Source organism: Anopheles funestus, chromosome 3RL, assembly GCF_943734845.2.
Source record: "Anopheles funestus chromosome 3RL, idAnoFuneDA-416_04, whole genome shotgun sequence".
Lineage (NCBI taxonomy): Eukaryota > Metazoa > Arthropoda > Insecta > Diptera > Culicidae > Anopheles > Anopheles funestus.
In genome coordinates this window covers 4,757,848-4,771,675 of record NC_064599.1, presented here as the reverse complement: position 1 = coordinate 4,771,675, position 13,828 = coordinate 4,757,848, and the positions used below count along the sequence as shown (strand labels likewise).

The window sequence follows — 13,828 nt, the reverse complement described above, 5'->3', positions numbered from 1 at the left end:
ACTTTGCACCATGAAACCAACATTACATTCACTTGTTTTAAAGTTATTTTTTAACTAACTAAAGGAATAGGTAGTGTTAATGAATTCATGGTGGAAGGTATATTTTGTTAAATATTTTATTGTACTATCTCATTTGAGCAGATTTGTTATTAAATGATATGTATTCTTAATGTTTGTTAAATATCTTGCCATTTTCTTAAGAAAATATAAATTTTATTACACCCAGTCTATGCGTTTACAACTTTTTAGTGATGTAGAATTTAACAGAAACGAAACGTTGTATAAAAACGAATAATGCACGCGGTTTTCGACAATGTTACGCGATCGAGCCCACCGATAAGTTTAACCAAAAAGTACAACCAGTGCTTACGCCTGCTGCTTGGCAGCTTCGATCATGTTGCGGGAGATAATCAACCGTTGGATCTGCGAAGTACCCTCGTAGATCTGGTAAATCTTAGCATCGCGCATCAGCTTCTCCACTGGATATTCGCTGTTGAACCCATTACCACCGAACACCTGCACCGCATCGGAAGCAATCTTGTTGGCAATGTCCGATGCATAACACTTGGCAATCGATGCGTAGTAACTATTCCGGCGACCTTGATCCACCTCATAGGCGGACTTCATCGTAATGAGACGTGCCGTCTCCACACCGATCGCCATATCGGCCAGCATGAACGATACGGCCTGGTGAGCGGCTATCGGTACACCGAACGTCTTACGCTCTAGCGAATACTTTAGCGCTTCGTCTAGGCAGCGCTGGGCCAATCCCACAGCACCGGCCGCAACTGGTGGACGCGTCTTGTCGAACGTACCCATCGCAATCTTAAAGCCGGCCCCTTCACCTACCAGCACGTTCTCCTTCGGTACGCGCACATCCTCAAACGTAATGCCACGGGTATCCGAGGCACGCTGGCCCATATTTTGCTCCTTGCGCCCGGGCGTCAGTCCAGGAGTATCCCGCTCGACGATGAAACCGGTGAATGCTTTCGAGGCAGGACATTTGGGATCAGGATTGGTGCGTGCCAGTACGAAATACCAGTTCGCAACACCACCGTTCGTGATCCACATCTTCTGACCGTTCAGGATGTATTCGTCGCCTTTCTTTTCAGCGCGAGTTTTCACACCGTTCACATCCGAACCGGCACCCGGTTCGGTCACACAGTAAGCCGCCACCATCGGTTCCTCCAGTAGACGGCCGAGGTATTTTTTCTGCTGCTCCTTGTTACCGGCAATGATAACGGGTGTTTGCTAAGGAAGCGAATATTGGAAAAGGTTAATATTACTAATTACACTCATATTACACGGCTGGCAAAACAAAGCTCCTTACTCCCAACCCGCTGGCTTCGATGGCGGTCATGATACCGGTACAGCCGTATGCAAACTGTTCAGCAACCAGGCAGCTAGTTACGATGGACATTTCCGTTCCACCTGAGAAGTAACAAATAACAGTGTCGTTATGTTTCCCACCAGCTTGAGGAGTAACTTGCAAACCCGCTCTTACCAATTTCTGCTGGGATGTGGCTATTGGTTAGCCCGAGCTCCCATGCCTTCTTGATAATGGCCCACGGATACTCGCCGGTCTTGTCATGGTGGGCTGCCACTGGGATAATTTCCTCCCGCACAAACTTTTTCGTGAGATCCACAATCTCGCGCTGCTCATCGCTCAGCGCAAAGCATGGACCGGTCGGGGAAATGTCCAGCTCTGGGGCCGCCTTGGATGAAAGGGCACGGCATGCCGGACGTGCGGCCAGCTTCAGAAACTGAAATGATACAGTGAAACATGAAATCGTTAGCGATCTTGATAGGAGAACGCTTCCAACGATCGAACGATCGGGAAGTGCATGTAAATAGGAAAGGTAAACATAAACAACATTTCGCGTTTGTTTTGATTTCGAATAAGGATGATGCGACGGGGGGGAATAAATTGGCACACACGGTGAGCATCCTTAAGCGAATGGCTTACTTCAGCACGGTGTGGCATATTTCCTTATCATGGTTCGTACGTTTGCAGCAGCTATCTACGACTGGGCGACATAAGTGAAGTGATTTGCGAAGGGAAGGAAGCGTTCCTTGATCACAAGACTACACCCGGCCACTTAGATAAGACTACACGTTTAACCGGTTTTTATCAAATTTCATAGCACATCAACGAAAATGCAGCTTAACGCAATATCCCTCAACAACTCTATACTGGGTTTAAATTAAGCTTTAATGCTTAATGCAAGCACTTTTGATCAATGCACACCTTTCACCGTCTCTTCAAAGGGGAGGTTTCCTGTCCACACCAAACCCCAGTTACATGCAAAGGGTAAAGAAACTTTGGCCGGTACGGATCCGATAAGACTTCGCTTACAATGATGACAAGCGATTATGAGATGACAGGCAGATGGGACACGCGAAGAAACACTGGGGCACGGCGGTAAACGGCATTCCAAAGTCCACGCAAGTTGTATGAATTTCGCCACTATACTCGCGGTGTTCAAAGGTCGCGAAAGTGGTGGATGCCGTACGTATGCGAAAACTAGTACGTGGAGGATGGTGTTGTATAGGGAGCAAAACTATTGATCATGTTTTGCGCTTACCTGGGACAGTGCCATTGTTTTGGTGATTGTACAATATAGTCTTGTAGTACTGTAGAATAGCAAATTCAAGAACCACAACGTTGCGATTACTTTTATTTAATAACTTGAACAGCAAAACAGCACAACAGCCGCAGTTGTGATGATTGTGACAGATGATTGTGATGTCGTCTACCCAAGCAGCATTTTGTGAGCTGTGGTTCATCCAAAGCGGAGCGTGTTCATTATGGGAATGAACTGTCAAATGCATGAACATTGCGTCAAATCTTACTGAGCAATACTAACAGAAAGAAATCGATTTATTTCGGAAGAAATTGGGACTAATTTTCGACCACCCAGAGAGAGAGGGTCAAAATGTGTTCCACTTATCAGCCACTTTTGACCAAGCTCCGGAAGGTATGAATATGAAAAGCTTTTAGAAACTTGAATATGAATGAATAGAGCTCCTTTTTTCGAATGGATAAGTATGAGGAATAAGAGTTTAATATTAAATATAAAACATATGTTCGTTGCGAGACACGGTTTATTGATACACAGCGTACATTTATATTTTGAACATCTTAAGCAGCAGCAGTGAAGTCGGAGTTGGACTCGATGAAGTCCAGGAAGTACGACACACGAGCAAACACTTTTGGTGTAGGACTCGAGCAACCAGCAGAAGATCCGAACGACACAATACCAACCTGGAGACTGCTTCCACCATCCTGGACGGTAAGTGGGCCACCGGAGTCACCGTTACAAGAGGCACGACCACCGTCCGTGGTCATGCACACATTCTGTGGTTGAACAAGGTTGGTGCTCCAATGCATGTTGCAATCAACATTGTTCATAATTGGATTGCTGGTGTATCGGACAACAGGCGAAGTTGAACCAGTATCCGTGGTACGTCCGAATCCAGACACGGTTCCGATCATTCCACCGAACTGACGAGTATCCGAGCGACCGGGTAAACGAGTAGGCTGGATGCGATCGGTGAAGGTGATCGGAGAGTTCAGGCGAACTACGGCGACGTCATTGCGGATGTTGGTCCTAGTATAACCCGGGTGAGGAATAATTCCGGCGGTCGTGAAAGCAATGCGCTGTTGAGTAGCCTCCTGGACGTTGCGGTTATGGACACCCATGATGGCAGTACCTCCCACAGCCAGGGTCGATTCATCAACAACACAATGGGCAGCAGTCAGGATGTAGTTGTTGGTGAGCACGGTACCTCCGCACAGACCAGTTCCTGTACCGAAATTGCTCAACAGCGCAATCTGGTACGGGAACTGACCGGGAATAGCCTCCTCTCCATTTACGATGCGGTGCGATGGTGTAGCATAACGGTAGGCTTGAAGCTCCTTCGGTAAACGGATCCAGTAGTGATCGAATTCCTCGATCGGGCGCACCTTAGACCAATCGATATCGATCCATTCGGCGCTACTGATGGCGAACAACGCAACAAGAAGTACGAAGGTTTTCATCCTGACGACACTGAGTGACCGCAACGATACAAAAGCTTGCCTTTTATAGGTCCTGAAGAAATGCAACGATAGATAAGTAATCTATGGCCAGTTTATCACGCGAAAGACTTGTAAAATATCTGCCTGGTTGGGTAATTTTCGCTGGGTGTGACCACGGAACGCACAAAGTGGACGGTACATTTTCTGATAGCGTGTAAAAAAACTCAACCGTATCATGCTATCCGCTATCAAATCCTGGTATGAAATACATAAGCTGTTCACTGATACGTATTTCAAAAGTGTTGGAAACCCACGTAGCATATGTACTTGTGAGCTAAGCAAAATGTTTTGCAGTTCCCATGAGCGTCTGACGATCTTCAGGTATTGTAATCACAAAATCAAATAAAATTGTAAAATATCAGCTGGTCCCGAAGCATGGTGCAAAGGCACCACCAGTGATGATGTAAATGTTTTCGATCCGTAAAGGACTACAGGGGATACTCATGCAGTGCGCAAACAGATAAGCACTATACATTAGCGTCTGGCCGATATCGGTTTCAGTTCCGTCATGAGTTTGGATTTCTTCTTCAGATCAGATTACACATGGCCGTCGCATTCATACTAATAGTGCTTCATGTCTATTCTATTTTATTACCAATTTCATCGGAACTCAATTTTCATCTACACGCAATGGGTATAAAAATAAAATAGAGTTCCATACATCCTTTGCTTTCGGATACCGAATGATACCGAATGCTGACATTTTGAAATTTTACGGGCCAGGAATAAAGTCAGAGTTTTCTACGATGAAGTCCAGGAAGTACGACACGCGAGCAAACACCTTTGGCATAGGACCCGAGCAACCAGAGGCAGCAGATCCGAACGACACCAGACCAATCTGGAGACTTCTTCCACCATCCTGGACGGTTAGCGGGCCACCGGAATCACCGTTGCACGATGAACGACCACCGTCTGTGGCCAGGCAGACATTCTGGGGCTGTACCTGTGTAGTGCTCCAATGCACATTGCAATCAGCATTGGTCATGATCGGATTGCTGGTGTATCGGACAACAGGCGAAGTTGAACCAGTATCCGTGGTACGTCCGAATCCAGACACGGTTCCGATCAATCCACCGAACTGACGAGTATCCGAGCGACCGGGTAAACGAGTAGGCTGGATGCGATCGGTGAAGGTGATCGGAGAGTTCAGGCGTACAACGGCGATGTCGTTGCGGACGTTGGTTCTGGTATAACCGGGGTGAGGAGTAATACCGGCAGTCGTGAAAGCAATGCGCTGTTGAGTAGCCTCCTGGACGTTGCGGTTATGGGCACCCATGATGGCAGTACCTCCGGTAGCCAGAGTCGTTTCATCAACAACACAGTGGGCAGCGGTCAGGATGTAGTTGTTGGTGAGCACGGAACCTCCGCACAGACTAGTTCCTGCGCCGAAGTTGGTCAACAGCGCAATCTGGTACGGGAACTGGCCGGGAATAGCCTCCTCTCCGTTTACGATACGGTGCGATGGTGTGGCATAACGGTAGATTTGATATTCCTGCGGTAGACGGGCCCAGTAGTGATCGAATTCCTCGACCCGGCGCACCGTGGACCAATCGATATCGATCCATTCGGCGCTAGCGATGGCGAACAAAGCAGCAAGAAGTACGGAGGTTTTCATCCTGACGACACTGAATGACCGCAACGATACAAAAGCTAGCCTTTTATAGGTCCTGAAGAAATACAACGATAGATAAGTAATCTATGGCCAGTTTATCACGCGAAAGGCTTGCAAAATATCTGCCTGGTTGGGTAATTTTCGTCGGATATGACCACGGAACGCACAAAGTGGATGGTACATTTTTTGATAGCGTGTAAAAAAACTCAACTGTATGTACCACGAATTGATACCGAACTCTTCGATATGAGTTCCTGGAATTGAAAATATAAGCTGTCTGAATGACTCCATAAATTTTGGAAGCGGCTCCGGAAGGTTGGTGCAATACTCCGAATTCGGAACCGACCGGAGCCGCTTCCAAAATTTATGGAGTCATTCGGAAGCGATTCCGTTTTTTTGTCCAACTTACCCATCACTACACCTTTGTTGGAAGTTTCGTAGAGCGCTCATTAAATCTGGAAAACAACGCTCCAACGCTTTTGAAATACGTATCAGTGGACAGCTTATATTTTCAATTCCAGGAACTCATATCGAAGAGTTCGGTATCAATTCGTGGTACATACGGTTGAGTTTTTTTTATACGTTATCAGAAAATGTACCGTCCACTTTGTGCGTTCAGCTATCAGCAAATTTTATATAATCTGGTAAAAATAACGAGTTGAAATGAAACATTTGCTTATTTCAACTAGCGGCTCCGACGGCTCAGACGACTTCGGACGGTTCCGGACGGCTCCAGACGGCTCCGGCTGCCGACTAGCGGCTCCGGGCGGAATCGTGGTTTTACCCTAGGCGGAATCGGGGCCGGAATTGCTATGCTCGGAAGCGGTTCCGAGCCGTGGATGCGATTCCGAGCCGAGGGTGCGATTCCGAGAACGCATCACTACAAAGGTGATCGCAGGGTGTTCTACTTTTGTTAGTTGTATATAACAGTCAGACCCGAAATAAGACTCGAGATAATAAGATCGAGTCACTGTTACCTATCGTAGGAATTAGACAAATGGAGCCCAATTAAAGTGGAGTTTAGGAGTAGATTTTGTATTAATTTTGAATTACAAATTGATTTCTAGTACTAGGAGTCAAGTTGTTGGGAGTCAAGTATATTTTTTTTTTGCTTGGTTAGAACGGCCTGGCTGTATCAAGACTTATTTTACCACGTAGCAGGATAGTCAGTCCATGCTACGGGGAGACGGTCCGGATGAGATTTGAACCCGGTCCCTGCCGTGTGGACGGGCGCCGTTTTTCACATGCACCACCGGGCCGCCCCAGGAGTCAAGTATATATAGTGCATTAAAAAACCATTATTGTTTGCCTTTAATGAAACACATGCATATATTTCGAACGTTTTAAGCAGCAGCAGTGAAGTCGGAGTTGGACTCGATGAAGTCCAGGAAGAACGTCACACGAGCGTACACCGATGGCATACCGACCGAGCAACCAGCAGCAGATCCGAACGACACAACACCAATCTGGAGGCTTCCACCATCCTGGACGGCAAGCGGACCACCGGAGTCACCGTTGCACGATGAACGACCACCGTCTCCGCTCAGGCACACGTTCTGGGGCTGAATAAGGGCAGTGTTCCAGCGAGCAATACAGTCAGCGTTGGTCATGACCGGGTTGCTGGTGAACATCACAACAGGCGAGGCGGCACCAGTATCCGTAGTACGTCCGAATCCAGACACGGTTCCGGTCATTCCACCGAACTGACGAGTATCCGAGCGACCGGGTAGACGGACAGGCTGGATGCGATCGGTGAAGGTGATCGGGGAGTTCAGACGGACGACGGCGATGTCGTTGCGGATGTTGGTTGGATTGTAACCCGGGTGGGCAATAATACCGGCAGTCGAGAAAGCAATGCGCTGCTGAGTAGCCTCCTGGACGTTGCGGTTATGGGCACCCATGATGGCAGTACCTCCGGTAGCCAGAGTCGTAGCGCCAGAGATGACACAATGGGCAGCAGTCAGGATGTAGTTGTTGGTGAGCACGGAACCGCCGCACAGACCAGTTCCAGTGGGGAAGGTGCTCAACAGAGCAATCTGGTACGGGAACTGACCGGGAGTAGCCTCCTGGCCGTTGACGACACGGTGGGTAGGAATCAGCTTGCGGTAGATCTGCATCTCAGCTGGTAAACGAGCCCAGTAGTGATCGAATTCCTCGATCGGGCGCACCTGGGACCAATCGATATCGATCCATTCGGCGCTAGCGATGGCGAACAACGCAACAAGAAGCACGGCGGTTTTCATCCTGACAACTTTAGTAACAAATAACGCATTTGCACGCGCCTTTTATATGAAACAAGTTCGGCTTATCGATCCTTAGATAATCCGGCCAATGTTTGTACGAATCGACGGGCCTTTTGGTTGGGTATTACCGGCGATAATTATTGTTAATTCTTTCCTGTATTTGATAAGATAGTATCATGAATGCGTGAGAATATTGAGACATAGATGATGTGAACTTTATTTTGAAGGCACATACCATGGACGCTAATCGACTGAATCGTTAAAGTTTTATTTATCGGTAGAATCAACGGTAGAAGAAATAATCTCGGAGTTCAATGTTTTCAACAGAAAGCATAGGCGCTTTTGTGGTACGACGATTTAAAACTTGAACTGTACTTATTCTTTTTATTTACAATTAAATGAGTCAACGTAATAAATTGGTAGTCCTCCTTTCAAGTAAGCATTTTATACTAATATTCAAACGGCAAATGCTAATAGAGCTCCTCACCCAATATTTATAAATGATTGTTGTTGATACACTTAAGCTCAGAATGTATATTTAGGTTTCAAGTGTTTTCGGTATTGGTGTTGAGGACATTTGCTAAACATTGTTCATTTGCTCAAACTATTTATTGTACGATCGCTCACAAATGATCGACGATCGTATTGGGAACGAACGAAATTTAGTACAACAGTTCATGCTAAAATAAAGAACTAAACTACACCCGATAATTACTTATGTTTTATTATCATGCCTTTCACTTCAATAAACACATTTTATAAACTTTTTTAATTCGCATGGGTGATACAGTAATCCCTTTCTTGTGCTGCTCCTGATGGATGCATCTGGTTCAATGCATTGGCACTATCAGCAGTCGGTGATCGTTTCGAGCATGGTTATGGCTTCGTAGGGTTGTCGTTGGTAGCATCTCCTCTTCGCTTTTAGTGGGACTTGTTGAGAATTTAACTTTCCTACTATTGGCCTGGTTGAATCTTGTGGTTAATTTCTTACTTTATTGAACAACATCCAGAGCGGGCTGAACCCATACAGAATGATATGTCATCTAATTTATTGCCGTATTAAAATTTTCTTATTGTAAACTATCCATAACTTATTGTATACCGATTAAACAATAGTGTGCTAAGTAAGCGTTTTTGATTACCATTCTGGTGAAGGTCTAGGATTATTTCGATTTATATGTGTATTCTTCAGATATTCAAAGTGACGCAATGTCTGATTTACCCACCTCGGATAGCTGATCGTATTAAATCATGTATTCGTATAGTGGTTGTTAATTTGGTTATCCAAACTTGTATAACCCATGACCTTTGCTATAGAACTGAATAAATCTGTGTGTGCAACGCAAACTAATAATGAAAACAAGTATATTTTTCGTTTTAGGGAATATTCTTCTTCTTCTTCTTCTTCTTGGCTTAACGACCTTACAGGTCAGGCCGGCCATTTCTGGCTTACTAGACTTATTTTACCACGTATCCGAATAGTCAGTCCTTGCTACGGGGGGACGGTCCGGATGGGATTTGAACCCGGTCCGGCCGTGTGGACTGGCGCCGTTTATCACATGCACCACCGGGCCGCCGTTTTAGAGAATAAATACTTATATTTTGGAGATTTTAGGGGGCAGCAGTGAAGTCGGAGTTGGACTCGATGAAGTCCAGGAAGAAGGACACGCGAGCGTACACCGATGGCATACCAACCGAGCAACCATCAGCAGATCCGAACGACACAACACCAATCTGGAGGCTTCCACCATCCTGGACGGCAAGCGGACCACCGGAGTCACCGTTGCAGGCCGAGCGACCACCGTCTCCGCTCAGGCATACGTTCTGGGGCAGAATCACAGTGGCATGCCAGCGAGCAATACAGTCAGCGTTGGTCATGACCGGGTTGGTGGTGAACATCACAACAGGCGAGGCGGCACCAGTATCCGTGGTACGTCCGAATCCAGAAACGGTTCCGGTCATTCCACCGAACTGACGAGTATCCGAGCGACCGGGTAGACGGACAGGCTGGATGCGATCGGTGAAGGTGATCGGAGAGTTCAGGCGGACGACGGCGATGTCGTTGTGGATGTTGGTTGTAGTGTAACCCGGGTGAGGAATAATTCCGGCAGTCGAGAAAGCAATACGCTGCTGACTAGGCTCCTGATTGTTGCGGTTATGGGCACCCATGATGGCAGTACCTCCGGTAGCCAGAGTCGTAGCGCCAGAGATGACACAATGGGCAGCAGTCAGGATGTAGTTGTTGGTGAGCACGGAACCTCCGCACAGACCAGTTCCAGTGGGGAAGTTGCTCAACAGAGCAATCTGGTACGGGAACTGACCGGGAGTAGCCTCTTGTCCATTAACGACACGGTGGGTAGGAATCAGCTTGCGGTAGATCTGCATCTCAGCTGGTAAACGAGCCCAGTAGTGATCGAATTCCTCGAGCGGGCGCACCTGGGACCAATCGATATCGATCCATTCAGCGCTAGCGATGGCGAACAACGCAACAAGAAGCACGGCGGTTTTCATCCTGACAACTTTAGTAACAAATAACGCATTTGCACGCGCCTTTTATATGAAACAAGTTCGGCTTATCGATCCTTAGATAATCCGGCCAATGTTTGTACGAATCGACGGGCCTTTTTGTTGGGTATTACCGGCGATAATTATTGTTAATTCTTTCCTGTATTTGATAAGATTCTGGTTCTGTTGTCAGTGTATGTAGCCATACCGCACTGATATGGGTATGGATCCGAAGCCTCTAGAAGGATAATATAGGCACTCCATACCCTACTCCGATTCAATACGTCCCCGTCGTACAGAATGGTAACATATCTCTCCAAATATCTGATCTTGGGTATACGGGGAAACCCAACCCCTTGGGAAGATGGGGTATATGGCTAAATTGAGCGGAGGGGGACAGCCAGCGTCTGTTCTCCATGTTAGGGGCTGCTGGATGTCCCTTCTGTCCTGGCACCCTACGGGACTTTAAACAGCCAGGATGCGTAGGCTCTCCGACGAGACAGGGGGTTGGGGGAGAGGCCTTGCAAGCCACCCCCAATACCAACGCAACGAAAGGTATTCAAGAAATTTCGAATCGGATTAACAGATACAGACCCACGCACCGAAACAAGGACAACGATTGGAAACTCGGGACATGGAACTGCAGATCACTCACAGCACCCGGAAGTACCCGCATTCTTCGGACGAGGTGAAGGCCCGCGGCTTCGGTATAGTAGCACTTCAGGAGGTGCGCTGGAAAGGAGTTATGGAGCGCCCCTACCGCAGTGATTGCATGATCTACCAGAGCGGTGGTGAAAAGCATGAACTCGGTACAGTGTTCCTGGTCATAGGTGCGATGCGAAAGAGGGTAATCGGTTGGTGGCCGATCAACGAACGGATGTGCAGGTTGAGGGTTCGTGGAAGGTTCTTCAACCTGAGTATTATTAACGTGCATAGTCCGCACCTTGGAAGCACCGATGATGATAAGGAGTTATTCTATACGCAGCTGGAGAGGGAGTACGACCGCTGCCCACAACACGACGTCAAGATCGTCATTGGAGACTTTAACGCTCAGGTCGGACGGGAGGAGGCATACAAACCATGATGGGCATGATAGGTAGTTTCAGCGCCCACCAGCTGACATACGACAATGGGCTTCGCCTAATAAACTTCGCCTCCTCCAAGCACATGACCATTCGCAGCACCTTCTTCCAGCACGCACCACGCTTCAGCTACACCTGGAGATCACCGCAGCAGACATATTCCTAGATTGACCACGTTCTCATCGATGGAAGGCACTTCTCGGATATTATCGACGTACGTACGTACAGGGGAGCAAACGTCGACTCAGACCATTTCCTGGTTATGGTTAAGTTACGCCAGAAACTGTGCGCAGCCAATAAGCTGCGCTATCAGCCCACCCCAAGGCTCGACATAGATCGGTTGCGGCAAGCTGATGTGGCGAGGGACTTCGCGACCACGCTGGGGGAAGCGTTACCGGAGGACACCACCTTCGAGGCGATGTCCCTCAATGACCATTGGCGTATGATGGAACAAGCCATCAGCAGCACGGCCGATCGAACTATTGGCCGCGTAACACGTAACCGGAGGAAGGAATGGTTTGATGATGAGTGCAGGCGAGCACTATCCGAGAAGAACGCAGCGCGTACTCGCATGCTCCAGCGCGAGACCAGGCAGAACGTGGAAGACTACAGACGACTGAGAAGGCAGCAGACCCGACTCTTCCAGGACAAGAAGCGCAGCTTCGAAGAGTCGGATGAGCAACTGATGCAGCAGCTATCCCAGTCGGGGAAAACTCGCAAGTTCTACAGGATGCTGAATGCGGCACGAGGCGGTTTTACTCCCATAACCGCTATGTGCCGCAACGAGGAGGGAGATATCCTGTCGGACGAGCGAGAGGTGATCGACAGGTGGAAGTGCTACTTCGACAGGCACCTGAACGGAGCAGATGCAGGAGAGACCTCTGCAGGAAGTGCCCCCGCCATCCTTGGACGAAGTCATCAGTGCCATCAAACAGCTGAAACGTAACAAGTCAGCTGGCAGCGATGGGCTGGTGGCAGAGCTGTTCAAGATGGGCCCGGAGAGGCTTGCCGCGCTTATGCATCGGCTGATCGTAAGGATTTGGGACCAGGAAGAACTACCGGACGAGTGGAAGCTGGGTGTCATACACCCAGTGTACAAAAAGGGCGACAGACTGGACTGTGCTAACTTCCGAGCCATCACAGATATTCATGGTGACGCAATGTCTGATTTACCGACCTCGGATAGCTGATCGTATTAAATCATGTATTCGAATAGTAGTTGTTAATTTGGTTATCCAAACTTGTATAACCCATGACCTTTGCTATAGAACTGAATAAATCTGTGTGTGCAACGCAAACTAATAATGAAAACAAGTATGTTTTTCGTATTAGAGAATAAATGCTTATATTTTGGAGATTTTAGGGGGCAGCAGTGAAGTCAGAGTTGGACTCGATGAAGTCCAGGAAGAAGGACACGCGAGCGTACACCGATGGCATGCCAACCGAGCAACCCGCAGCAGATCCGAACGACACAACACCAATCTGGAGGCTTCCACCATCCTGAACGGCAAGCGGGCCACCGGAGTCACCGTTGCAGGCCGAGCGACCACCGTCTCCGCTCAGGCACACGTTCTGCGGCTGAATCACAGCGGTATTCCAGCGTGCAATACAGTCAGCATTGGTCATGACCGGGTTGCTGGTGAACATCACAACAGGCGAGGTGGCACCAGTATCCGTGGTACGTCCGAATCCAGAAACGGTTCCGGTCATTCCACCGAACTGACGAGTATCCGAGCGACCGGGTAGACGGACAGGCTGGATGCGATCGGTGAAGGTGATCGGAGAGTTCAGGCGAACGACGGCGATGTCGTTGCGGATGTTGGTTGGAGTGTAACCAGGGTGGGCAATAATACCGGCAGTCGAGAAAGCAATGCGCTGCTGAGTAGCCTCCTGGACGTTGCGGTTATGGGCACCCATGATGGCAGTACCTCCGGTAGCCAGAGTCGTAGCACCAGAGATGACACAATGGGCAGCAGTCAGGATGTAGTTGTTGGTGAGCACGGAACCTCCGCACAGACCAGTTCCAGTGGGGAAGGTGCTCAACAGAGCAATCTGGTACGGGAACTGACCGGGAGTAGCCTCCTGACCGTTGACGACACGGTGGGTAGGAATCAGCTTGCGGTAGATCTGCATCTCAGCTGGTAAACGAGCCCAGTAGTGATCGAATTCATCGATCGGGCGCACCTGGGACCAATCGATATCGATCCATTCGGCGCTAGCGATGGCGAACAACGCAACAAGAAGCACGGCGGTTTTCATCCTGACAACTTTAGTAACAAATAACGCATTTGCACGCCCCTTTTAT

General features: G+C 48.3%; 3 protein-coding genes across 7 annotated transcripts; all 3 read right to left on the bottom strand.

Moving 5' to 3' along the window:
* Positions 1-191: 191 nt before the first annotated feature.
* LOC125772149 (probable medium-chain specific acyl-CoA dehydrogenase, mitochondrial) lies at positions 192-2,737 on the bottom strand. Its single transcript, XM_049443585.1, has 4 exons — positions 2,586-2,737; positions 1,505-1,763; positions 1,331-1,431; positions 192-1,251 (listed from the first exon to the last, which is right to left on the bottom strand). The coding sequence occupies exons 1-4, from the start codon at positions 2,598-2,600 to the stop codon at positions 367-369; spliced, it is 1,260 nt and encodes a 419-aa protein (XP_049299542.1). The 5' UTR covers positions 2,601-2,737; the 3' UTR covers positions 192-366.
* Positions 2,738-3,074: 337 nt separating this feature from the next.
* On the bottom strand, positions 3,075-5,697 carry LOC125772163 (brachyurin-like). Of its 2 annotated transcripts, XM_049443608.1 has the most exons (2): positions 5,369-5,697; positions 3,075-3,714 (listed from the first exon to the last, which is right to left on the bottom strand). In XM_049443608.1, the coding sequence occupies exons 1-2, from the start codon at positions 5,694-5,696 to the stop codon at positions 3,143-3,145; spliced, it is 900 nt and encodes a 299-aa protein (XP_049299565.1). In that variant the 5' UTR covers position 5,697; the 3' UTR covers positions 3,075-3,142. The 2 variants fall into 2 exon arrangements, with proteins under 2 accessions (XP_049299565.1, XP_049299564.1); XM_049443607.1 differs by lacking the exon at positions 3,075-3,714 and having other exon boundaries at positions 4,048-5,697.
* Positions 5,698-6,967: 1,270 nt separating this feature from the next.
* On the bottom strand, positions 6,968-13,807 carry LOC125772166 (brachyurin-like). Of its 4 annotated transcripts, XM_049443615.1 has the most exons (3): positions 13,708-13,797; positions 10,224-10,372; positions 6,968-7,712 (listed from the first exon to the last, which is right to left on the bottom strand). In XM_049443615.1, exons 1-3 carry the CDS (start codon positions 13,780-13,782, stop codon positions 7,037-7,039), a joined length of 900 nt encoding a protein of 299 aa, XP_049299572.1. In that variant the 5' UTR covers positions 13,783-13,797; the 3' UTR covers positions 6,968-7,036. The 4 variants fall into 4 exon arrangements, with proteins under 4 accessions (XP_049299572.1, XP_049299569.1, XP_049299571.1 ...); XM_049443612.1 differs by lacking the exons at positions 10,224-10,372; positions 13,708-13,797 and adding an exon at positions 10,373-10,474 and having other exon boundaries at positions 6,970-7,861; XM_049443614.1 differs by lacking the exons at positions 6,968-7,712; positions 10,224-10,372 and adding an exon at positions 9,493-9,751 and having other exon boundaries at positions 13,087-13,807.
* Between the last annotated feature and the right edge of the window lie 21 nt (positions 13,808-13,828).

Excerpts from the sequence above, each read along its gene's own strand:
- LOC125772163 (XM_049443607.1), bottom strand. The coding sequence starts at position 5,696 with ATGAAAACCTCCGTACTTCTTGCTGCTTTGTTCGCCATCGCTAGCGCC.
- LOC125772166 (XM_049443614.1), bottom strand. The coding sequence starts at position 13,782 with ATGAAAACCGCCGTGCTTCTTGTTGCGTTGTTCGCCATCGCTAGCGCC. Across the intron at positions 9,752-13,086 it reads TTCAGCCGCAGAACGTGTGC|CTGAGCGGAGACGGTGGTCG; the intron begins CTGAGCGGAGAC and ends CAGAACGTATGC.
- LOC125772149 (XM_049443585.1), bottom strand. Across the intron at positions 1,432-1,504 it reads CCACATCCCAGCAGAAATTG|GTGGAACGGAAATGTCCATC; the intron begins GTAAGAGCGGGT and ends GTTACTTCTCAG. Across the intron at positions 1,252-1,330 it reads TCGAAGCCAGCGGGTTGGGA|CAAACACCCGTTATCATTGC; the intron begins GTAAGGAGCTTT and ends TCGCTTCCTTAG.